Source organism: Oreochromis aureus, linkage group 16 (genome assembly GCF_013358895.1).
Source record: "Oreochromis aureus strain Israel breed Guangdong linkage group 16, ZZ_aureus, whole genome shotgun sequence".
In the NCBI taxonomy this organism is placed as follows: Eukaryota; Metazoa; Chordata; class Actinopteri; order Cichliformes; family Cichlidae; genus Oreochromis; species Oreochromis aureus.
The window spans coordinates 1,983,688-2,010,157 of record NC_052957.1 but is presented as its reverse complement, the minus strand read 5'-3'; the positions used below and the strand labels follow the sequence as shown (position 1 = coordinate 2,010,157).

The 26,470-nt window shown below is 43.2% G+C and overlaps 1 protein-coding gene across 1 annotated transcript in view; it reads left to right on the top strand.

Annotated features, from left to right (window-relative positions):
* The first annotated feature begins 14,244 nt into the window (after positions 1-14,244).
* lrp1bb (low density lipoprotein receptor-related protein 1Bb) overlaps positions 14,245-26,470 on the top strand; it is a 270,456-nt gene continuing 258,230 nt past the window's right edge. The window contains exon 1 of the mRNA XM_039600082.1: positions 14,245-14,705. Within this exon, the coding sequence (XP_039456016.1) occupies positions 14,615-14,705 (91 nt within the window). The 5' untranslated portion in view covers positions 14,245-14,614. The remainder of the gene's footprint in view (positions 14,706-26,470) is intronic.

The following is a 26,470-nucleotide window of genomic DNA, read 5'->3' as shown; positions in this document are numbered from 1 at the left end:
AGCACTTAAATAATAATAATAATTACGTGTATGCACATTTTCAGCCTCATGAACCAGACAAAGCTGGGTGTCTGTCTCCGTCATCTGTTAGAGGCTGAAGCTCAGCCTGGAGACTGTCAGGAAGATGATGTGTCTCAGGAGACGAAGAAGCCTCAGGAGAGAGGCAGCTCTTAATCATCAGGGACCCACTTCTCTGGTATTTCTGTCGCTGCTGTGCTCTCCTTTCTTTGAACGTAGTGCGCAGGAGCTCACCTGCCTCGCACACAGCTTTATGGCTGTGATTCACAAAGAGAAGCACAAAAGGCTAATTTTACCATGAGAAATGCCACTGTGGGACATTTCAAATAACCAGCGATTCATTTATTTATTCATTACCACTGCTCCCAGTACGTGAAGCAAAGACCTGTGCTTTCTTTCTCTTTTACACAAGGATAATGTGGAAAACACCACATCGTCGATTAGACCCTTGGCTTTCATAACTGTCAATCTTGATAATACAAAGATACGACTCAGGTGAGATTCCATTATGAAAATAATCGGCACCAGTTCCACAAAAAGTGTGTGTCTGTGGCACCTTTGTGGAAGCCCTGACTGCTGTAGCTGTTGTAATGTTTCTGTCAGGCTGTATTTGAATCCTTTTGGCTATTTTATGCTTGATATGAAGTCATGATTTGGCCTCGGAGCCTGTCTCCTCCTGAAACTGTATAAAAGTGAGAAAAAGAACAGATTTTGCTCAATATGACCCCAATTGATTCTCAACTGCTCAACGGTGGGTTTATAGATTGGATTCTTTTAAGTCTTTTCCCTCCACACAGCAGGATTGACAAGCATGGACAAAACATGCTTGAGTGGAGAAGGACAGAGGGACTCCGTCTCCAGTCCTTTTCTCGATCCGTTTGAATTGTATAGGACCAACAGCTGTTCGCTGAGCCCTATTTCAACTCGGCAGAGAGATCAACCACGACGATGAGCATTTGTTGCCTATCAAGAGGGTCTAGACCACATTCAGATAAATGGTGAGAGGCAGAGGAGGTGTTCCTGCCCTGAGTCAGATAACACATGTGGATTTTGACAGTACTGTCTCAATTATCTGATTGGTGATTGAGACTGAAAAGAATGAGCGTGGGCATGAGGACGTGGACAATGACCACCATGGAAGGTGATCTTTGAATCTCTTGGTGTCCAGCTGTATGATCACAAACACTGAGTGTCAGGGTCTATTTTACTTTGTGAAAGGCTTCTGAGCTGAACTTCACTGATACACATGTTTTCCCCATAGTGCATGACATCCACACCCTGACTCAGACTCATGCCCACCGTCCACAGATACGGTGCGAGTGGATGTGCCTGATCGATCAAGAACTAGCTGCATTGTTGCATAATGAAGCATGGGAGTGAAAACAGACATAACAAAAGGAAGCTGGGACTTCTTACACACTGAGGACTGGTTGGGGATTAGAAACATGAAATGAATGAAACACAGTTTAAAGTAATGAAGACAATCAGACAGATAGGAAGCAAAACCCCAAACACGACATGAAAGAAAACCCCTCGAAATATGAAATACTCCAAAGAACACGTACTAAACTCTAAACAAGAAGACAGGAAGACCAAGGCATAAACACAGAACGACTAGGCAAAGGGAGTAAGCAACAGGGGAACACTAAACAGGGAGAAATAAAGTCAACATAGGAAGTGAAGCCACATAAAGCGGTGTCCTGCAGGTTTTAGATGTTGATCCAGCACAGCTGATTCAAATGGCTAAATGATCTCCACAACATGTCCTGAAGTTCTCCAGAGGCCTGGTAATGAACTAATCATTTGATTCAGGTGTGCTGACCCAGGGTGAGGTCTAAAACCTGCAGGACACCGGCCCTTGAGCCCTGACCTAACGGTAGCACGCTGGAATTCACTGAGCTCCTGAGAGCGACCCACTCTTTCACTAATGTTTGTAGAAACTGTCTGCATAACTAAGTACCCAAGTTTATACACCTGTGGCCATGTTAGTGACTGGAACACCTGCATTCAGTGATTTGGGTGGATGAGTGAATACTTTTGGCATTATAGTGTATGAATATATGTAATTCCTAAAATATTTATTGTATGAATATAATAATACAAGAACCTGTTAATGCCATAGCGATCTCAGCTTGGGCCTGGGATGTCTCAAATGAATGCAGTGATGGTCACTGAATCACCTGAATAAATCAGTTGTGAGAGCACAGTGGCTATCCTCTACTGCATGCATAAGTCACCTTTTGTGGATGGATAAGTGCTTCTGACGTGTAGAAACAGCTCTCTCAGTGATTGCTCAGAATGTGGAAAGGACACTGCATTAAGTCAACCCTGAAAATGATCTGAAAACAAAACTATTGCTCAGAAATTACAAAGTAATATCAATTAAAATGGATGAAATGGATGGCAACACATTTGGTTAAAATAATCAAAAATCAAACAGTGACAATCAGGCCTGACCTCCACTAGTTACAATGTAGAAGTGTGTTCACATGAAACTACAACAGCACAGAAGTAAAGGAGGTGACGAGTAGCATTAATGCTGGATTGGACAAGAACGGAATAAAAGTGAAGCTTTGAAAGAGAAGAATTTTCTAAAATCTTGCTCATCCCAAACACACGCCAAAATTCAATGGTTTTTGAAGAAGAAAAAAATTATGACCTGGCCAGGTATTCACTGACCTCACTCCAACACCTGGAGCATTTTGAATGGGAGATAAAGCAAAACGAAGCTGAAAAGAATCGTCTGTATAGAACTGCAGGAAATCACTCCACAGATTTGGGAATAAAAGCATCATGTCGCCCTGCCAGTGCAAATCTGTCACTGAAAATAAACATAAAAAATAAACAAATAAATAAACATAAAAATATTAGATAGCATTATAAAATAATCAAATACACAAACCTTGTTTTGTTTTATTTATTCAGTTGATCACCATCACTATAGGACACACACAATTCATTTATTTATTGTTATCATTATCATGATTATTATTATTATTATTAATAACAACAACAATAATAGTAGCAATAATAAATCTCTTCCCAGAGTCAGTGTCCACTTCTATGGCCGTGACTGAATAACTGGTGCTGGCAAAAATACAGTGCTGTAGTTGTGAGTGCTTTTTAATGTAACTTGTTACTTCATAAACTAGCCGTCATTTATGATACATGCAGACGTGTCATAAAAGTGATGTACGGAGCTTGAAAGACGTGTCACACTAAGCTGTAGCTGCTGAAGTGCAATTAAGTGTTACTGGAAGCTTTCTGGAGATTTTCCTGTTAGTTGGAGTCTGCAGTTGTTACAAAATCCAAGAAAAAGCTGCAGTTTTTCAAACAAAGGACTTCTAATAAAGGATGAAATGTGCCATGATCATTGCATACAGTGTGTGCATTTATATCAAGAGACATATTTTTCTTCATTACGATATGACAGTATTTTTACTGTGTGAACAATTATTTCTGCACCAGTGAAAAAGAACTAATTGTACGATTTGTTTGCAAAACAGTATTAAATTGTTCTGTACAGATGGGTCACTGTTGTGTATAAAATTACTGTAATAATAAAAGTTGTTTTGTGATCTCTGAACTTGCTCTTTTTGCTTGTACAGCTTCACCACAGCTGACAAACATTTTCTCAAGAGCAGTTGTTTAGTGCCAACTGCACTCGTCACGACTGGTTAGTCTGACCTCAGTGCTGTAGATGGGAGGAGAACTATAAAAAGGAAAAACACATATGGATGGTGCTTGATTTGTACTTCCTGTGAGCACATTATTAATGATAAAACTGTTAGATAAAAAACTCCATGATGTTGCATTCGAGGAAAGGAAATAGAGCTACCCTTACTCTATTTATGAAACATCAGCCGTGTTCAAAGTGGAGTTAATTCTGCATAAAGGGTGAAAATCACCAGTGAGAATGTGGAGCAAAATGCCAGACATGGCCGACTTTTGTTTTCCAGCTATCCATCAATCATAGTAGGCCATTAGGCGAGGCGGCAAGCCACAACCGCAATCTGTCAGCTCCTATAAATGCTATCAACACAAGTCATGCAAGATAAACAAGAGAAAGAGAAGACAGAATGAAGACAGCTACTGAAAGTGTTGATGGTCAAGCTGGAGGCAGTCATCTACAGATAGAGTTACTGAGGTACAAACCAGCCGCTGCTGATGCCACATGGTGATCATATTCCTCCTCAAGAGTGCTTTTGACTGTTGTTCAAGCTTCACATGATATTCATGAAGCAGATGGTCCTTGTCTGTACAGGCGTTCTGACTGATAGCAACAATGTAATCCAACTCCAGATTGCAGTCTGAGTTACACGTTTCCTCGAGTCCAAACTTCTGTGAAACAAGAAACTATTTAAATGCACCAAAGAACCGCATAAAATACCAAGAATAATAGTAATAAATGATAAACACCACATTAAGCCAATTGTAGTACAAATGTAGGACTATCGACTAGTATCAGGAAAAACGTCAAATCCAGTTTATTTCAATTTTATTTATAAAGAAAGCACTTGGAGGGAAACCACTGGCAGAAACAGCATTGCGAAGGGGCGACCATCTGCTGTGACCGGTTGGGTGATGAGCCATGGAAGACAGCCAGAGATCAGGAACACTCATTTTTATAGATGTAGAGGAGCCACTACTCCTCCACATCGAGAGGAGCTGAGGTGGTATGGGCATCTGGCTAGAATCCCTCCTGGATGCCTCGTAGAGTAGGTGGTTTGGGGATGTCTTTCTTAGGAAAGGAGGAGGCCCCAGGACGGACCCAGGCCATGCTGCGAAGATTTACATTAGCTACTTTAGGAATGTCTCAGTGCTTCCCAGAATAATTGGTGGCCAGTGCAGCCTGAGCATCGTTTTTGTCAGTCTCTGCCCCGATGACCCGAACCCAAAACTCCCACAACCTTGGGTCCTGCCATCCATGTGGATGTTACTTTGACAAGTACCATCCACTGTTGCACTGTTGCACTGTTACACCCATTGATGGAAAAGGTGCTCCCCGATGGCTGTGGCCTCTTTCAGCAGGGTAATGGGCGCTGACACAAAGTAAAAATGGTTCAGAAATGGTTTGAGGAAGTCAGCGACCAGAGTTGACCTGGCCTCCAAGCCTCTGTGAGATGTGTGAGTCTTTACGGGTCAGGGATGTTTCTGCCACACAACGGGGACCAACACATATTGGATATTATACGGATTTTATGATATATATATTTATATTTAAATATAAGTAAATATATGTAAAACATGGATTTTAGCTGCAGCTTTCAAATGGCTAGGATGTGACTGCTAGTTAATATGGTATGTAGCCCTTCAAAGCGTTCCACTGCCTGATAAAAGAAACCATTAAGTAAGTAAATGAATACAGTTTAATTGGGAATTCCACTGCATTAAAATACAGTAGAGTCTCAAGCCAGAATGTATTTTAATATTTCTGTTGAAAGTAGTTGGCAACACTGGGAGCAGCTGTCTGCTACTCTCTGCTTTGAGCAGAGCACGCCAAATGTGCCGCTGTAGGAGCAAATACAAGAGTCCTCATGCACTGCTGCCAAGAAGGCCAAATAATAATAATACAGAAATAATAACACTATAGCTTGTGTTGATGCATGCTCAATCATCCACGTAAGCAAATCCCAAAAGGTGGATTCTGTTCATCTGGACGTAGCGTTTTCAGTGTTTGTGTCTGCAGTCAGCTGAGACTGAAGAAGTCACTTGGATGAGTGAAGAAACGACACGTCCAGATGAACAGAATCAACCTTTTGGGAACGCTAGCGCTTGAAAACATTATGCATTGTACAAGCTAACTTTTATAACCTCTGTGTCACTTCACCTGAATGCAAACTATCTTTAAACATGTACAATAATCACTGCCAGTCAAGTGATGGATGGATGGACTATAAATAATGAAAATCTGTCACAATCCTGCGTCATGTGACCCAGCATTTTGAGTTGTCTTATATTTTGATGGTTTATGTTTAAGTTCAGCTCATTTTCAGCCATTTTAGTTCAATGTTTCTTAGATCCCTTTGGGTCTGCGTGTCTTAATCTGTCATGTTTCATGTGTGCGTGTGTTACGACCCGGCTCAAAAGCCGCAACATAAAAAAGGAGACGAACAGCAGAGTGTAGGTAGGAAGAGGTTTTATCTTGAAATGGCATAGGAGGTTGGCTAAAACGGCTGGTGGCACCAAGGCAAAAGCAAGTGAGCTCCCCGGGAAGCTTGCCTCAGGTAAGCTTTTATGCACACCTGACTAGGTGTGGCCAATTAGCACCAGCTGAACACACTGAGCAGATTAGAGGCTGCAGAGGGACGTAACAGCGTGTCCTATGTTGTCAAGCTCGTGTCATGTCTGCGTCGCGTTGTGTTTCCTGTTTTATTTTGAAGAGGTCTGGTGTCCCATGTTCAATGTGTTAATTAAAAAGGATTGAAATATTTGACTTTATTTATTTTTTTGTTACATTAAGATCTATGTTGGACTTAGAAGCAGATTTGATACTGCAAGGACAGTGGACTGTAAAGGGCACAGATGCTGTGCACTTGCTTGCTTACTGTATGAGGCTGCTGTCTGATAAGTTAAGCATGTCCGTAGGCTCTTTTCACTGATGTGACGGGCCACAGGAGTAAATAGTCAAACTAACAGTCTATGAATTCATTTTGCTGCTTCAGCTTTAAGGTCAGTTTTGTGTATGTTGGCCCATTTCCACACTCTCATGGCTCAGTGTGCTGAGAACCCTCAATAAGCTGGAGCAATTGTTTTTGTCATTAGTAACACCTTTTGATTTTTCCACCTATGAGCATGCCTTTAAAAATTCTCATGTACAGAAGCATTTCCTTATTTAGTTTGGAATGTGGACATAAAACTGCAGTATCACAATGATCTTTAACAAACGATGGCTTAAGTATGTCATTATGACAAAACAAATCGGTCTGCAGTGACAAAATGACTGCAGAGATTATTACAGAGCGCAGAGCTATTGTAGCACAGACATACACGTCTTTCACATTTTCTTTCTCCGGTCACCGTCGGTCACATTTGAAAAACAAATGCATGCTCTCTGAGACATGAAAGTCACCATATGTAATTCATTCTCTTTAATCAAGCAGCTGTCCATGTAATTGCTGGACCCCAACCAAAGTGCCCAAACCCAACAACTATAATTCAGAAGTGAGCTACAGTAGGAACACTTTTGGTCCAGAAACAAAACTCTCTCCTCCTCAGCTTGTTTCATTTTATTCATTATTGTCTATTATTTTGCCATATTGTTGCAAAAACTGTATTTACACCCTGTTTTCATTCTTTGTATTAATCTTTGCCCATGAACTCCTACACGAGATGGCATCTTCATCTTCTAAGTCTTAAGTCTTCATGTTAGGCCCTTGAAGGTTCTTATCCATAGCAAATTTCAGGAAGTCATCATGTTGCCTAGCAACCAGCGGCAGATGGGCTTAAATGAGCCATTTGTAGCATTTATGTACCTACAGCACTTCATAACAACATCTTATCGTTTTGATTTTAAGACAGTAACATTTAATTTACATTCACAAAATCTTCTTCTCACTGGCTGAACTGTAGCACGGGAATGTACTAGTGAGAAGAAGATTTAAATTAATTACTTTATGTAAAAACAGCTAAACTCAGTCCGATTCCACGCTTGAAGCAAACTGCAATCTCACAGTGCGCCGGGACCGTTCAGGCTTCTGCTGTACTTGTGTGGAGAAGGGGAAAAAAGGGAAAACCTGGACCCTGGGGATACAGTGATCTCTGCTCGGGTGTGGGTGGCATTTTGCTGCCATGCTTTGGCTTCACATTGCAGTCCTGACGGGAAGGAGTGGTCTATTTGAGGATGACAATGCCATCAGAGCTGCCATTGGGTACAAGGCTGACAGAATGGTTGGTTGTGCATGAAAATGATGCGAGGCATATGCCATGGCCTTCATGGCAGCGAGATATGAACTCAGCTGATCACCCGTGGGAGATTTAAAACCACCATGTTAGCCATCGCGCTACAGCACCAGCATCAAAGCGTTAATGAAGGAATAGCTTGTGAACAAATGGTGTTTGATCCCATCAGGACATGCACTGGCTCTACACCTTACAAAGACAACATGTTTCCTTTATTTTATAACTGGATTGTACATGAATATTATGACAGAAGCATTTTGGCTCATATGTTCTTATAACAGCTCCAGTCTGTGCAAACTGTGAGGTCAAACTGTTTCACTTCCTCATTTTTAGGTTGATTGGTTTTGTTTGCGCTCTGCTTTTTGTAGTTTCCATCTGCCTTTTTATTGTAGCTTTTCATTTTCTTTTTTCTGATAGTCTGATAAGACTGCACAGACATGACATCATGGAGTTTTGATAGCAAATTACAGAATTGATCTGGAGCTCAGCAGGCAATTATCAGCACAGAACCACGGTGCATATCAATGAGTCCCAACCAAAAAAAAGGAAGACACTGTTCCTGCTGCACCACTAATATTCTTCATTAAGAGGCTGTCAGTACGTCAGCACCTGGGAGCGTTGTAGTGGGAATTTCCATCCAGATCACTGCTGTATTTGATTTTCCTGGCTGATCACAGGAAACCAATTTCTGACCCTTCACACAGGTATGATAAAAACCTGCAGGATAATGGATTATTTCCTCTCCAAGTGGCTTCGCTATTAAAAACCTGCAGATTTTCTCTCTGCCTTATTCTCCTTGTTATTTTTTTATGTTCTTTTTCCTCTTACCTTCAGAGCAGCACAAATATGTCACGTCTTCACAGGTACGACACACACAAAGCAACCTTAAAGCAGACATGGGACATGGCTGCCAACATTATTGGTGTGCTGTTCCCTTCGACAAGGAGACGACAACAATGATGCTATTCAGTAACCTTGCTGGGAAGTTGGTAGTCACTGCTTGTTGATAGGCAACTCCCTCCCTCCCTCCCTCCCTCCCTCCGGCGCTGTCTTCTCTGTTCTGCCTGTTGACTTGGAAAAGGCAATTAATATTCCTTTGCTGAGTAGAGGCTTTCGTTTTAGGCTCATCACGTGGAGCATACTGGCTGCCACCTCACCCATCTTACAAGTCAGATAATTACCTATTTAGATGTTGCTGAGGAGATGTGTGTGTGTGTGTGTGTGTGTGTGTGTGTGTGTGTGTGTGTGTGTGTGTGTGTGTGTGTGTGTGTGTGTGTGTGTGTGTGTACACGTCTGTTGGCCTGTTGCCACAGCTTGTGCAAAGAAGCACCATGAAGTGGATCTGTCACTATGAGTTAGAGACACTGGATGGCTGCACACCAAGTTAAAAAAATAAAAACAAGCACAGGACACTTAGAGGAACTATCAGAGCCAAGCAAACAGACTGTGTATGTTCATGCTCGCTGAACAGATTGCCACTCTAGCAGTGTTTTTTAAGTTGTGCGTTCTGTTTTTTGAGATACTACGAGCACCAGCCCACAAATTTCATTAACGTCTTCGGTAATTATGGCGGATCTAATCAGAAGCTGCCATATTTCTGTGGTTAATGGGCTCTGCGTGGAGGCTGTTGAGGTGAAGGGCTTTTTGAAAGGTCAGCTGACTCACCACTGCCGCTGACCCCCTTCAGCTCTACCTACCCACACCTCTTAAATCTCAATCAGTGATGGGAAGTGTGGCCATTCATTAGCTCGGTATCCAGCGGCTGTCTCTTTCATCTCACCCCTTATGTCCTCAGCAACACACAACTGCTGCCCCTCCTTTTCCGATCCATCTTCCCGTTCCTCTGTAGCAACACTTGACGCGAACCCTCAAAGGTACGGGGGGTCGAACCGCCTGGAAACTGCTATTGTACTCCTCCAGCTCACGCAGACGCACACACCGCGACCTCCTTCGTACCGCCTCCCTATCTTCCTCCTCCACGCCGAAACCATCACAATCCTTCGATGTCTCCCGACTCTGCACTTCCCTCTGTTTTTTTCTGCTCTGCTGCCAATCAGTGGAGCATTTTTCACACAGCTACTTGTGGCAGGAAAGAATGACAGTAAGAACGTGCGAGGGCAGGCATGTGCACGTCTGTGTGTGTGCACGTGCACATGGGCTACAAAGCCTTCTGCTAAGCTGAGGGTGGTTCTCAGCCCCCCCCCCCTCGAGGCAAGGCTGAGATTGAGTTCATTATTCAGTAGGAGTGGGTTCCAGCTGTGTGAAGAGAGAGATGGCGAGCTGCTCTGTCTGTGTTGTGGCTCCTCCAACCCTGCCGTCCACTGGGAACCAGCTGAAAATAATGTGAAGGAGACAGACTTAACTGTCACACACAGACAGCACTCGAGCATTTTTGCAAAGAGATTGGTCGACAGTGAAGGCCTCTCTTTTTTAACAATAGGATAGTTTATTTCTATTTTTATTTATATATAGGCCAACAATGAGCGTGCTTTTTCTTTTTAGTCAGTAATCATAAAGTTCTAAAATAGATTATCCACTGTCGTGAGCGAGATGCACAAATGTGGCAGCGCTCAAATAGGATTCCTGTGTATCCCTAGATGGCAGTAGTAAGTTAGACATCGGTGCGCTGCCTGCTGTGGAAAACAGAGCGTCTTTAAATGTGTGTGAGCATGTGTCTGCTTGTTTGTTTTCCCTTGAGGTTGATAAAGTGTGTTGGTATAATTTCAAAAATAAATTTAAACAAAATCTAATAATAAGCCAAAAGAAAAAAACCCCGAAACAAGAGTATTTTCAGAACAGCTCCCATGCCCCGCCATCCTTGTCTTACAGGGCCGGGGTTTCTCCTTCACTCATGAATGAATACAGATTGCAGGAGCCGTTTTTCAGTTCTCACACAAAGGCAATTAACTTGAAATTGCTTTGTTGAAACTGCTCCACAAACAGCTTAGTGCAACACCAGGAAATGGCATCACAGCAACTCTGGATTTGTGAGAATTAAACGTATGATGTTGCCCCCCGACCCCAAGATGCGCATGAAATTGCATAGAGGGACAATCAGCTCGTATGTAATAACACGTTTGCTGACATTAACATTTGCTGCTGAACAGCAGGCCGTTTAGCAAAGGAACAAGCGCCCGTATTTGGTGCAGGAAAAACAAATGCATGCTATTGATTTAGTTATGGCTAACTGACTGTGACTGAGACTCCTAAATCAGTCGGATGGTGGTACATCCCGCTGAAACACACACATATGACAAAGGCCTGCGATCACATTAGAGTGACTGACTGCCCCGAGCGCAACAAAAGTGCAATTCACATTTACCTTTCCAGAAAAAATGCAAGTCATTTTCAGCATGATGAGAGTGCTGTGATTCATGCTGCAAAATGGCCTGTCATCCCACTGCTTGATTAACAAGCACCGAGACCCCGGGGAGCACCTGTGTATCCTCATCACTTTATGGTCCTGGCAGAAGACTGCATTCACCGCAACAAGACAGAACCGACCTCTGCTCAGTGCATTTCCTGCTTTTCCGACTAATAACTGTCAGAGGAAACAAAACGCCTGTCGTTACAGATTTGTCATCTGATCTCAACTCACTCCTCATTCTCTAAAATCGCTTTTGACTTCTGAGCCGAATCTTGCGGTTGGGAGGACGCCGACGGTATGAGCTGAGGTAAAAACCACAATGGCAGCGATATTAGCCTGGTATTGAACCTGCAACTATAACGGGGTCAAAGTGGCTGCTAATTTTGGAGAATGGCACTGGCATCCAGAGCAAGAGTCACTAAGTGCTGCTGAACGCAGCCTGAGATCTGGCATGGCGAGCGTCAGTGCCATCACTCATGACAGTCAGTGAGAGGAGCTCCAAGGGCAAAACAGCCCACAGAGTGTCACTTCACACAGATGTACGACCCCGATGTCACGCCGGCTGCGGGCTGTGCGACTATGTAGCTGCATGTCTGTGTGTACTTGTGACAGGCGGACAGGCTCCATCCAGCCCTGTATGTCAGGACCTGCACTGCAAGTGACTGACACGCTATGCATGAGTGGCCTATTAGGCTGCCCCATCCTCTGCCATTCAGTAGTGCAACTGCCGCGAGCTCTCGATTCCCTCTGACACATCTGCACTCGAGCCAAGCCTGCTGGACCACACTGAGCATTACTCCTATCGACAGGCGCGTACCTCCTGTCTCAAATTTGCCACAATGGCATTACATTCAAGCTCGTGTGATTATGCAGAGGTGGTTGACTCCTTCTAATTAAGGGTAAAGGTGAGATGAAGAGGCAGGTAAGTACAGCGTATTCCCAGCTAACACAGCTGTAGTGTTGGCGCATATGAATCATTCAGAGCACAAGTAGAGCACTTTATAGCCATCAGAAAAAGTTGAAGCCGCTCAGTCAAAATGTCACCGCTGCGATTCCGAAAGAACGATGCAGAGCTCTCAGAAATGGAAGTAAACAAAAATCTTCCACAATTATTCATCTGTGTGTTTCTCTCTGTTTGGAAAACTGTGCACTGCTGGCAGTGCAACACAACAACCCTGCAGACTTGGACTTCTGGACAGCTCACTAATAAATTCGGACAGACTGTTTCACATTAATGTTAGTAATGCAACCATCTCATCGAGGATACATTTATTATCACGCTGGACTTTTAACAGTGTGACACGATGCCTGAGTGAATAAAAATGTGTTTTGATGTAATTTGCATTTGGAAAAAGAGAAAATGTGGGGACAGCTTTGCACTTTTTCTGTCTGCGTTGGGTCACGAGGTAGGCTTCGTTAGCATTAGCCTTTACTGATTAGTATTGGAGCTGTTACCTGTGAAGAGTGCATGCTCCTCACAGTGTTACACATCATGCAGTAAATGAATGAATATTACACAGTGAGACGTTGTAGCTGTGTGGGCACTCTTCACCAAGCTCTTATTTACAGAGCCAGATTTCTCCGAGCACTTTGAAGACTTATGTCCACGTTGGCTCATGCAAATAATGCTTTTAACATGATTTTTCCAAGAAAGTTACTGAGCTCAGTGTTAAAAGAATCACTTGCTGCATCTGCTTCTGTTTGCCAGTTTAGGCACACTACAATGAAGTACCTATGAGTACAATATGTGTACCCACTGCTGATATATTCTCACCACCTACAAGTAAATAAACTTCCTGTACTCCTTCAGTAAAACAGTGCCAGCTTTGCACCTGACTCTGGGTTTGTCCTGATTTGTGCTTCATTCAGTGGTCTTTCTTTCTCCCACCACCACCACTTCTCCACGATGCCACCCCACCCCACTCCTCTGAAATCCCCCACAGTCAGCTCAGATGCAGCATCCATACCAAACAACAGGAGCAGAAATTCTGCGACTCCTGCCAGTAAACCTGCAGACAGCAGCAAGGTGGATAAAATCACACATCTCCTCACTAATCTCAACATTTAGTCTCAGGAACAAATCTAAAAGATATTTAAAACATACAGCTATCCTCTCAAGCTTATTATCTCAAGCTTCTTTCAGCAAAGACTGGAGAGGTTTGACCTACTGTAGTTCACACACTGCAGTTTTCCTGTTCATTGCATCTCTTTCATTATTATTATTTTTTAATTCTAGAGAAACTTGAAAGGAGAACAAATAAAGATTTTGAAAATGGGTATTGCTCTTTGGGACTTCCTAACCTTGTAGGAGCTAAAATAAGGACGACCTGCACATTTGCATACTTTAGAGCTGAAAACAAACTTCCTGCAAAATTTCCATCATTAGTCTGTCAGCCTGAATACAAGGAGAGAGGACAGGAAAGGTGTGGGAGACTGCAGTGTCTGACCTAATGGAGGTTCAGTCAGTTCATTGTGAAAAACAAAGAACTCACATAAAATCACATGAACACAGAAAGTTTGGCAGCTATTCTTCAGCCCATGGTTTTATTAAGCATCAGTCGCCACGCATGCCTGGAATGTAACATCGCACATTACTGTTAACATGCATCAAATTGGTCCCAAATTAGAGGACCAGCAGAAAGTTCCGTTCTAAGTCCTGAATCACTGTGATATACAGTGCCTAAGATCTATGCTAAACAACACCTCACTGCAGTGGTCTCCGTGAACTTGAGTGCTTTTTGTTTTAGCTGTGTCTGTGCAGTCACTCTGGATCCTTCACCTGAGAAAGGCTCTTATTTCTTCTTATTCATGCACTTTTTTCCCTGCATGTGCTTTTGCATAACTGTGTATTTGCAGTGAAGACACTGGTCTGACGAGATTACTCACATCTCATCCTACATCCTCTGACTTTTTCTTCTTTTTAAGGACCCCCTCTGCACCCCTGGACCTCAGGCTGACACCCACCCACTCCACTGACTGCACAGCGAACGGATTTGATTAATTTCAGGCGAGCTGCGCCACCTTGACGGCATTTAATCACTGAGAAAAGACAGGAAACGTACTCATTCCTTATCCTCCTGCTCTCCCACCCCACCCCGCCTCTCCTGTCCTCTCTCCTGCCGTCTCCGGTGCGTCTGTTCGCTCTGAAAAGCGGCGGTGTGCGTGTGTGGAGGAGCCGGAGGAGCGCTGCACTGTTCTGCGCACTGGTTCCGCTGGACATCACCGAATAACGGCGCTCGACAACCGGGTGGTGGTGGAGGGGGAGACTGGACCCGGAGCAGGAGCAGGGGAAGCACCGTGGCTCTTTACAGCCCGCTCTCCGAAAACATGTCGGAGTTTTTTCTACTCGCCTTTCTAGCCCTGTTCTCGGGATTATTTCCGTGCGCCGAGCCCTCGACGGTGTCGGACGAGGAGAAAGGTAAGGAGCCACCGGGCCGCCGGGAATGCGCAGTCCGGTGAAACTTGGCAGCGCGGGCCGCCTTTAGTGCAGTGTGGGCGCCGTGACGGGCAGCAGCTGCTGGATGTGAATGTGTTTCTGAACGATGGAGAGTTGACGGTCGGTGGCATACCTCACTAAGTCCGCTCGTCTCTGTGTGTTGTAATTGAGGATGTTTCACTGTAATGCCCCCCCCCAGCTGTTGGACCACAAATAACGATACCACCTGTGCGGTGACCCCCCGAGCGTGCATGTCGCACCGCTTTCCCGCGTGGGCATTTTCAGGAACGTTCCCGTGGATATACCGGGATAGACTCCGCGGCTCTGACTGCAGGTGCGTAGCAGCGCTATCCTCCAATGCAGCAGGTGACCAGAGCCGAGCCCGGTGCCGGAGTGCGTGCTGTCTCTCCGGTGTACCTGTGCCGTGCGGACGCGCAGCGGTGTGCGCGGTGCAGTGGCTCCGTGCTCGGGTAATGTCGGGAAATCATTTTGAGGTGAATTTGAATTCCGCCACACAGGCTCCGAGAAATGTAAAAATCCGAGTCACAGAGCAGGATCCCCGAGAGGAACGAAGCAGCCCGGCTTCACCGAGCAGGGACTGTGAGCATTTTATCGAGTTAAATTAGGCTCGTGCTATTTTTTTAAACAGCTGCATTCATAGACAGGAATTTATTGGCAGTATGCAAGGATGGAGAATTCATGAAAACACAGAGGAGGTTATCAGCGGGCTTTTTCATTACACAAATGTACATTTGTGACTTGGTAGTTTGCATGTATTATTTTAGGGTCAGCCTTACAGTATAAATCGCCTGTTGTTGTGATTTGGCGCTGTCTGAATAAAACTGAATTGAATTGAAGTTATCCTTGTAGTCAAACATCAACTTTTACTGTGAACCTTTCAAAACTCCAATTTCAGTACTTACATGTTGAGTCATGGGCAGATTGCATTTATTGTCCCTCAAAGACAAACTGTGGTAAGTGTAACATGCAGTTGTAAGGAACATGTATGCATGCCCATTGATTTGTTGTCAGTGGACATGATTGCTTCATAGTTCTCCCACTTTCTGTTCCCCAGCAGAGAAATCTTTGTCAGGGTTGCTTTGCTTGTTCTGAGACCTTCATGAAGGAGACTCGGGGCCTGCCTTCCAATCACTGTAACTCACCAAAACCAACAAAAAAACAGCTACCTTTCTCTGCCTCCTGCTCTGTGAGGGTGGAGGTGGAGGTGTGGCTTGAATCAGAGTAAAAACAGGTATCATAATGGCTCATCGAGCTGCTATAACAGTATTTAGAAGGACAGCAGATGGATGGGGCGGACTCACAGACACAAAGGTTCCAAATTTACTTCCAGATAAATCCGACTTGGAAAGTTGGACCCTGTATCTCTGTGTGCTGTCCTGCTCCATTTGTACCCAGGATAAATGGGAGCTCTTGTAGCTGTGTCTAAATGGACGGTAATGATAATAGCGTTTCATTTTTCTTTCAACACCAAAGCTGGTTTTTATCCTAATTAGTCTGAAATTAATTTGCTTTGTGGTAGCAGCGTTGTTACTTTGAATGCCAAGTAGTGAGCCCGTGGCTTTCTCTGCATGAATAAAAGGCATTTCCAGAATCATTCCTACAATGGCACGGGCTCTTTGAAATGCTTCCACCTTGTTTTTCCCCTTTTATCGCTCGTGCCCATCTAACATTGAGCAGACTGACCTGATCGGCTGGTGTGGCAGTACGCTGCTCATCTAACAAAAGGACAGGCTTGGAAATTTGGACACACCGCAGCACTACCTGTTTATTTCATTTCTAAAAAAAACCCAAAACCTGGATGCCATGCACTGACCTCAGCACCAGATAAGCATCACCAGCCACAAACAGCTCAAGGTTGTTTGTAATGTATACCCTATTTAAGAGACGATAGTATAGTGCAAGGCACATCCACTAATACACGGAAGGCTGCCTTTAGAGGCTAATTAAGTGAGATAGCCAGATACCATCGCAGAAGTGTATGTAAGTGCCCGTGTGTGTATGTGTGCAAAGGCAAGCACCAGAATCACGATGAGGGAGAAGTCATTCTGCGTCTGCATTATGTGCAGCACGTTGGCCAGCAGAGATAAGGAGTTTGTAGATTTTCTCAGTTGTGAGCTCCTGAAATGTTACTGTCCAAACACTCATCATTGGACAATAAAGATATAAAACATGTGGACTACACCAAACACTGCCTGCCAGCATGAATATAGTGCTGAAGGGCACACTGTAAGAAATGCAGGATCATTTTAACATTTTTGAACCATTTGAGAAACAAAAGCATGTCTTTGACATCCTTTTAAGTCTGTTCTCATTATTAAGTTATTGTTATGTATTTTTATTTATTCAGAAAAAAATTAGGAAACTGTTTTTTTTCTTCCTTCTGGTACATTTTAAAATATTGCTGCAACTATGAATATACAAACTTATGCTACAATATATTTCTTACTTTTTAACTTTTAGTGTTTAGAATGACTCTAATTCTACTGAACTGTTAAAGCCACAGCGTGCTGCATCAACTGTGCAGGCAGGCGCAGCTTTTGTCAGGCTGACGGGTCGATACGAACAGCGAATGACTCAGAAACGAAGCTGAAAGCGTGTAAAGCTGCACTCCTCTCATCTTTTCTGTATGCATGTGAGACTTGGACCACTGATAGTCATCGCTCCAAAATGCTGAACTGCTTTCACCTCCACTGCCTGAGGTGACTCTCAGGGAGCATCGCGGGCTTAAGATGATGAGACAAAGTTCCTGACTCTGAAGTGCTGAAGCAGGCAGAAGTGGCCAGTATTAGCACCACGATCATGACAGCTCAGCTGAGATGGTTAAGGTACGAGAAGCCAGCAGAGAGTCTGCCAAAGAAGACCGCGTATGGCAAGCTGGCCTGTAGAGAGCGCCAAAAGAGGAGGCTGATGTAAGCACTGCTACCTGCAGTTGTTATTGAAACTTTTTCACATCGAATTACACGACTCGTTTCGAGCTGCTCTGCTAGACCTCGTAGGATTATGCAGAGGACCACACAAACCACACAAACTTATCAGTAACCTCAGGAATCTGCTCCTGCTCAGGTACAAATCGGAGCAGAGGAAGGCTCCAGGACTGATTAGCAATTCCAGAGTTCACAAAAATAAACTTGAGACTGAAAGTGTGATGTACAAACTTGATCTGTAACCGTGCTAACAAAATCAGAGGCGGGGAGGAGAACCCGAGTGCAAAAACAAACCTCGCAGGAGGGAACAGTTTAATATTGAAAATTCACACATGAAGGTGGGCAGACAGGTACACGTGGTGAGGATAGCAACCAATCTCAGAAGCAGAAATGACGGAGTCCAACCTGAAGGGGCTGATTTGGCTGTAGCGGTAGGAGCGACTGTGACAGGAAGCCAAGCGTTAAAATAACACAGGGCTGCAGGAACTGTGTGAAAAATGTCCACCCTGCCTAATGTCGCCTTTGTACCCTTACTCATTTAACAGACAGCTAGGACGCAGTAAATTGTGAGTGGACTTTATAAATGGATATTATGTAAATCACTTGGTTTTAGCACCTTTAAACAAACAGACATGTTCCATATCCTTGTTGGTGTTCAGGAAGCTGGTGTTATATGAAGACCAGGGTGTTGTTTTTAGGGGAGAAATATTAGATAGAGACTAGCAGCTGACCTTCAAAGGTTGGACTGAATTCTGTTTTCATAGCTGCTTTACGTCTTTTTCTGGAAACCATTAACACAAGAAGAGGCCTCCAGCTGTGAGGGCTCCTTTGTAGCTCAATTTTCTGTCCACATCCTGTTTTGACAAGGCAGCAAAAGCGTGCAGCTCAGCAAGCGGGGATCTTAAGGACTGAAAATAACCTGCAATCACCTGACTGCTCTGATGATTTAAGAAATCATACTGGTAAATAACATAAACACAGAAGCAGTGTGCCGTCGAATGCATTAGCCTGCGCTCTGTTAGCCAGGAGACATTTGTGAAGTGGTTACTGGCTGGTGTTGTTATTGGCATCCATGAGTTGTGCTTCAGGTGCTTTTTGCTAAGTATTGCTTCATAGGTTTGTCTTGGCTAGAAAACCAGACAAGTTGTCAGAAAAAGCCTGTCAACTTGTTACATCTGCCGAAGGTCAGATCCAGTTATATATGAGCACTTCTTCTAAACCTCGGTATTTTCTTTTTCCTCCCAGAAGTCCTTTAAACATCGCAGTAGTCGTGGCAGGATTTCTGAGGTTTGTTTGAGGCAAGTGCTTAGACTGCACTTTTGCAGGGTGGCATTCAGTCTTTTATGAGCTATGTAGAGACATTGAAACAGCTGACACATCTATCTGGTGATGTCAGCTAAGTGCTGCTGTCATTGAGCTCTTACATCTATCTCAGGGCAGAGGTGAAGCATGGCCTCGAGCTACAGTCGAATTCAGTGATCCGGCCCCGTACGCCTCATTATGGCGTGGAGTATGAAGGTGGGGCTGGACTGCCTCGTATGGAACAAAGTTATTGAAGGAAGCTGTTAGATTTTTGCTCGTGTCACCTTTAATATCAGCTCTCACAGTCTTAATGGGCTACAACTGAATAAGTAATGCAGCGGGCTCAGGTTGTGGAAGCCACTGGCTGTAAATTGACTTGTAGCATTGATTATCAATGGGAGGAGGAGCTAGATTTCTGACCCACATGATCTGTTTTGGTTAATGTTCTGGGAAGACTTAATTATGTGGGTGGCATGGGGTTTGATATTAGATTTTTCCCAAATGTTACATAATTTAAAAGGTGAATATTGAATCAGCAAGTTTGTCTTTAGAGAAATCCCATGATGCTGGCGTTGAATCTAAGAACTTAACTCAGCTGTATACACATATGGTTCCTCTTATAAAAAAAACACTTCTGAATGAATTATTAATGGAGGAAAGCATTACTGTTTTATTGCCAAATATGCTAATGAAAATAGGGCTCATAAGAGCAGTAGTGGGATACGCTGCTGCTCTCATAAGTCGAGTTAAGTATGAGGTCATCAGTAGGTGATAGACATGATAGAACACATCATAAAATGAAATGTAAGGGTGACGTAATGTGCTTTTAAAAAGGCAAAAACATTCTATGCACCAATGAGACCATCTGGTAAAACGAACAATGAAACAGGGATGTATAGCTTTGACTAGCCTTATAGTAAAGGTTAAAGTTAGTATGCAGCTGAGTGTGAAGCTCAAGGTCTGAGTTAAGCAAACATCTTTCTTGAGGTATCCTAAGGGGTGAAAAGTGCCTCCATCGCAGGCTAAAAGTATGTCTGTCAGTTTGAAAGGGTGAACAGCTAGCTGGATGGAGGCAGCACCCTGAGGAGATACAATTGTGTGCTCAGCATGTACAGACGTTCAATGTAGCAGCGGTGGATTCTTACGCTGTAAATCATACTGTTGCCATCATCGAGTTCCTCCATTATGTCTAGACGGGCCTACAGGAACTGACAGCGTGCTTTGTTCATTTGACATAATTTGGCAAAATGCATGAAAAAACGAGTGCATGAGACAAACCTTTCCCTCAGTGCTGAGAAATAACTGGGACCTTTCACTACAGAGCATGTATGTGGAGCGCTGCTCAAATATGACGGAGGAAAGACCCGACAGCATCATTAGCTTAACCCGACACTTGACAGGCTAATATTATTGTCACTGATTTGTGTTATAGATAAAAACAAAGCTCTCGGATTGACTATTGGCATGCTGTTAGCGAACAGCTATATATAGCAGGTCATGTTCCCAGAAATGACAAAGTGATACAGAAAATGTTCTTAGTATTACAAACTATTTAAGATGATGTTGAACGCTGTTATTGTAAAAACTATTTTATTTTTTGTATGTTTGAGGTCTTACAGACGAGAGCGATTCACCTTGTATGGAGAGCTATGCCACTGTTGCTTGCAGATGTTGGCATATCTGTGGTAAAATCGTTTCTGAATTATGAACTTGTAATATGAATAATATTTAATAATATAAATTCCTGGTTAACAAACAGCTTCAACAAGATTTATGATTTGATTTATCACTGTATCTGGGCAGAGAATACTTCTTTTTCTTGTTAATACCGGACATATCAGACATTAATACAGTGAACAGACTAAGCATGTCACCAGAACTGCTATTTACAGTATATGTCGATACCAAAATTATAAAGACGTAGTATCTTTTAGTACTGTGGATACATGAAAGCAGTGGTGGTCCTAGCCTGTTTGGCGCCCTGGGCGAACACTCCCTCTGGCGCCCCCCCACACACACACACACACAAAACATGTTAAGGATCGTACATTAACATAAAACTGTTGTCCACGCACACATGTATGAAGAGAGAGAGAGTATGCATAGTATGCAAACGGCTACCAAACAGCCATCATAATTCATCATACAATGAGAACAGGACAAATCAACAATTAACAATGACTAATTAATATTAAAATCTGTAACATAATGTGTTGTTTGGAGTTTAGTCTGTTACTATTACTATTTTTACCATTTCTTCTTGGAGCAACTGTAACCCACATTATTTCCTTAGGGATTAATAAAGTATTCTGATTCTGATTGTTTCAGGATGACCTGCCATTATCCAATGACACATCTGGTTACCTGCATCTTTTGCTCGTTTCTCCTCCTCTTTTCTCTTTTTTCTAAACTGAGCACCTGATGGCTTTGAACTTTTCTTGTCCATCTTCCATTGGTTTTAATTTTGCACTCCAGTATGAACACCCATCCCTCAACCAGAGGATCACCACAACATAATCTAATAGACCTACACCTTAGTTCACAGATTAACTTTGTCTAGGGTGCATTTCTGGGATTTCACACAACCCAGGATTCAAATCATGAATACATAATGGGCTTGGATTTACAACATTATGAATGAAATGTGCTCTATTTGGAAGCAGCAGGTCTCCCTCCCCTTTCGACGGGTTATGTGTGAGACTTTAAATCATCAAACTGTAAATTATAAATTTTAAATTGTTATTGATCCCTTTACCCCGAGTCCTAAAGTGTATATTTATTTTCTTACTCTACTATATTTATTGTTCGTTTATTTGCACTGCTGTAACTGGAGCCTCGTCGTCTCATCTCTCTATATACTGGACTGTATGACAATAAAGTTTACTTTGACTTCAGCAGCGCGCAGGCGCACTGAGGGCTCTCGCGCTCAGTTTTCGTGTATAGAATTTCGAAAAAACATCGGTGCAAATTATAAGTCTGTATCACAATGTCCGGTGTTTTCGTGTTTGTTGTTTTGTTTTTATTTTGTTTTATTTTGCGAGTTGGTTATTAGATGCTGCTCCAGCCACCCAGAGAATCCCCCCCCGCCCTGCCCTCTCCTCCCTGTGCCGCAAGCAGCAGGCGCACCTGGCAAACGGAGGGCGCCCTTACTCCCAGCAAATGGGCAATAGAAAACTGATCGGTGCCTATGCCATTCCCAATATGCGCTGGCTGCCGTCGGGGCAGCATGAGTACGAGCATTTTTTTTAAAAAAAAAATTTTTTGCCGATGCCCGTGATGCCGCCCCCCATCACGATGCCGCCCCGGGCAACCGCCCGTGTCGCCCGTATCTAAAACCGCTACTGCATGAAAGCATGTACAGAGTAGATTTGTCAAAAAAACAAAAAAAAACAAATTTAGAATTAAATACTAAATCTATTCTATTCTAAAAATTACAAATTATTATCAGATATGAAAATCATTTGTGCTGAATTACTGAAGAATTTACTGGACAAATTATGTTTCTTTTAATATATTAGTTTCATTTATATTGTTTCAATTAAAAACTGAACAGTCAAAAAATGTTTTTTGGATTTACTAAGAAAAGTCAAGTGGTTCTACCCAACTGTGTTAAGTAACTCAATTTAATTTAATTTTATATAGTGCAAAAAATGTCTAATTTTGTGAGGTAAAGATGTACAATAATACATAGAAACCCCAGCAATCAGACGACCCCCTATGAACAAGTAATTTGGACAGTGGGAAGGAAAAACTCCCTTTTAACTGGAAGAAACCTCCAGCAGAATCAGGCTCGGGGAGGGGCGGGGCCATCTGCTGCGACCGGATGGGGCGGGGGAAAGGAGAAAAGAGCCAAAGATTAAAATAACTGAGAATTAAATGACTGAGTGAAAAGGGACGAGTGAACTATGAAATTCACTGTTTTACTCTAAAACGGCAAAGCTCCCGTTTCAACGGCATAAAAATATTAAACAGTTGTCGTAAATGTTAGCCTGGGTTGTACATGCCAGTTACCCGATGGCTGTTTCAGCCATCTGTTTAATCTAAAAGCTAGCATTATGATGCTAGCGTTGAAGCTAGTCAGCTGACCACTAGGCAGAAACAGTGGCAGCCTACCTTAGCAGCTCCATCTGATCAGCAGTGAAACCAGTGCCAAACCAGCACAAATGGCTGTAGATGAATACATTTACTCAGACCAGTATTATTATAATCTTTATTTTTAAAAAGTCTGATTAACTTTCATGGTTTTGAAAATAGTACTGAATATTTTCCAAGTGTCAGTATCAAGTTTGGATCCTACTTTCGTGACGACTCTGGAATAGACTGAAGAACAGCGCTTCACCGTGTCTAAAAAAATGTTCTGCACAAAGAATTTATTTCAGACACAGAAAAAGAAATCTGGAAAAACGGTCAGCACCAGTACTCCCAACCGATCTGTAGGTCAGTAGAGTTGGTGTCGAGCTCGGCGAGTGGCAGCGGCGGCGGCCAGAGGACCAGAGAGAGGGCTGCTGAGGCCTGGCTGGGGACTCTCTCTCCCAGCTGCCACCTGGCACAGGCCGAAGGCTCAGGGCCCCGTCATGCAGACTTGGCTCAGAAAACCAGAACAGGGGAGGGATTCATCCATCCCCCAACAAGCTTCATTCAGCAGACAAACCTAAGGCCAGTTGGTGATGCTGCGCTGTGTCCTTCTTAAAAGAGAAATTGGCACATAGAGTAATTAAGAAATATTGAACCACTGAGGTGTTTCATTTTATACCTCTGCAATAATCCATATTTCTCCTTTATGGCTTTAAACATAAAATGCTTATGCAGAAACAGCTAACCAGATCATATTTTGTCTTTTGCCTGATTTGTTTTTCAGTCATTTTCACAACCCATTGCCTTAAAGACCTGTAGTATAGCCATTAATGAATACGGAGAATTAAATGATCTTTAGTGACGATCCAGGACAGTGCACAGTGTGAGACATTTACATAGGGCACCCGCTATTTATGGTTTCTTGATTAGCGTATGAGCTCAGCAAAGGCAAACACACACACACAAACATGCCAGCACTTGGAGAAGCACATGCATATACACAAATTAAGCCTTTCTACAATGAATGTCTATGCCCTGTCTGTGTTGTGGCTGCCTTCCCTGGCAGAGCTCACTATGCTTCAATCCAGTTAGATGGAGGATAGAAAAGGAAATTATTGGCGTCGTTTTCACGCCTGTGTGCAAAGCCGTGAGTGGCTACATCAAATGTGCAGCCGGTAAAAATCGTGGGCCTGCATTTAGGATATGTACAAGTCAGATTTTTTCCCTGTCGGTTTGGCGTGCATGTCCAGGCTCTGCACTGCACCGAAAGAGCTTTTTGGGACTAAAATATTTGTGAGATTGCCACAAAGTGTGAATAATTTAATGCACTTTAATGGCGCGGAGCACGAATTGAAAATCAAAGATAAAACAGTGCTGCTGCCCGAGTCGGTGTCTCTCTACACCTGTGATACTGTTGGCCCGCAAGGATTGAGTTCAGTTTTGTGGCAGCACTATCACTGAGTTACTTTGTGTTAAAATTAGATTGCCAAATACATCACCACCAGCTGTCATCAATCTGATTCAGTATGATCCCCTAACATGCTTCCGAGTTGCTATTGATCTCTGGTCTCTGGCACCCTCCTTTCTCTCACAGCGTTGGATTGGGAGACCTATTAACTGCGCTCCCATCAATCACAGTTCACCCATGTTTGTTTGTAGAAGTCTTTGATACGATTAGAGGAGTGCTCTCGAGCTCATGCAGGGTGTTTTTTTCCATTTCCATTTCTTGTGTCAGCTGGTTTGAGATGCACGCAGTCACTCCCTCCTTGCTGTAGTGATGTGTCTGGCTGCTCCGGAGCAGAGACCAGAGATTAAGCACTTGGGCCTCAAACATGTCGGCTGTCACAGGTATCTCTCGCTGCTCAGTGCCTGATAAGGGCCACTTGTTTCTGAAACAGTCAATGCCAAGAACAAAACCCCAGAGAAATAAAAACCCTTCTGGACTTACTGAGATTTAATATGTTTCTCTTAGAAAGCACGTTCCTATGATTGCTTCTGTGGCCTTGTTCACGTCAACAATTGAAGTTTAGTGCAAACATTTTTTTTCCTGAAAAATAATTGGATTTTTTTTTTTTGCTGATAGCTTTTAGATTTCTTACGCCTTTCTGTTTCATGTTAGCTTTGCCTGATTTTACATGCATACAGCGCAAAAACCTGCATTTTTAAATAAGTTATGGCGCGCTAAGTGTTTTACAAACAGTCTGCATGAGAAATTTAAGACAAAGAAGGAGAAGCTGTGAAATTGTTTGGAAATGATTTTGTGAAGAATGCACTTCTTTTTTAATTTTTTACCAAGGACAAGTAAACACAGTCGTGCATAATCATCAAACCAGATATCAGGCATGCTCTCATAACCTTTAAGATTATTAAAGTATTCTCTCAATCCTTAGGATGTGGGTTGTGTCAGTACGAACGTCTGTGGTACAGTAAAGACATTTTGTCCACAGATAACGATAGATAATCGTTAAAATTTGCTTTTGTTTCAAGATATAAAACAAGCACAGAGCTTGAGGATGGATCCTTCTTCACTGACAGAACACATCAACGCACATTAATCAAGAGGCAGAGAAACAAAAACCAGCTCTGTCATACGATAACACAGGCAATCGCACTCACACGTCTTATTCACACCTAGAGTCAGTTCAGGGACTCTGCTCCACCAAACCTTTATAAATGTGGACCTGGTAGGAAATGCAAACCACTTTCAAAATGACAATCATCCAGACTTCAAACAAAAAGAACCAAGAGCCAAGTTCATGTTGTATCAGAAATCATATTTAAATGAGAAGAACTAAGAAAATAAACGTGTGTGAGTGTGTTAATGCAGGAGCATTAAAAAGATGGAATTCATTCACTGACAGCACGCGATCAGGTCAGAGGAGGCGACTGGAGAAGCATTATGTTGGTGTCGTGGTCATGACACGAAGTAATAAACCCTTTGTTAGAGTCACAGAGGTTCCTGAGGAGGGGGGGCACATGACCTCTGTTTTTTACACTTGTGTATCCTGCGATTGTGGAGAAACTGGTGCTTTGTAGTGTGTTATTTCCCCGGCCTCTCTATCACACCTTAAGTAGGTGAAGACAAAGAAGCGTCTCATAGACTTGGAGACAGGATGACCCCGTCCCACAGACAACACTCGACAATCGGGCTGCATAGCATGTTAGCAGCTTTAACTACCTTGGGACTAGCATTGACAGTGGGTTGACTTTCAGCAAATACACACAAAGCATCCAAAAACGCCCAGCAGCAGGTCTACCTCTGCCTCCGAAGCTTTCATATCTGGCACTCCCGTCCTCCTCACCTCGTGTGTCCTGACTGGGAATACGAGGCTCTCAGAGACCAACGTGGCCAAAGTGTGCAGGGTGGTCATGTTCAGGTCCTCATGGAGAGCCGTGCTCAGTCGTCAAGTTTCCTCAACTCCAAAT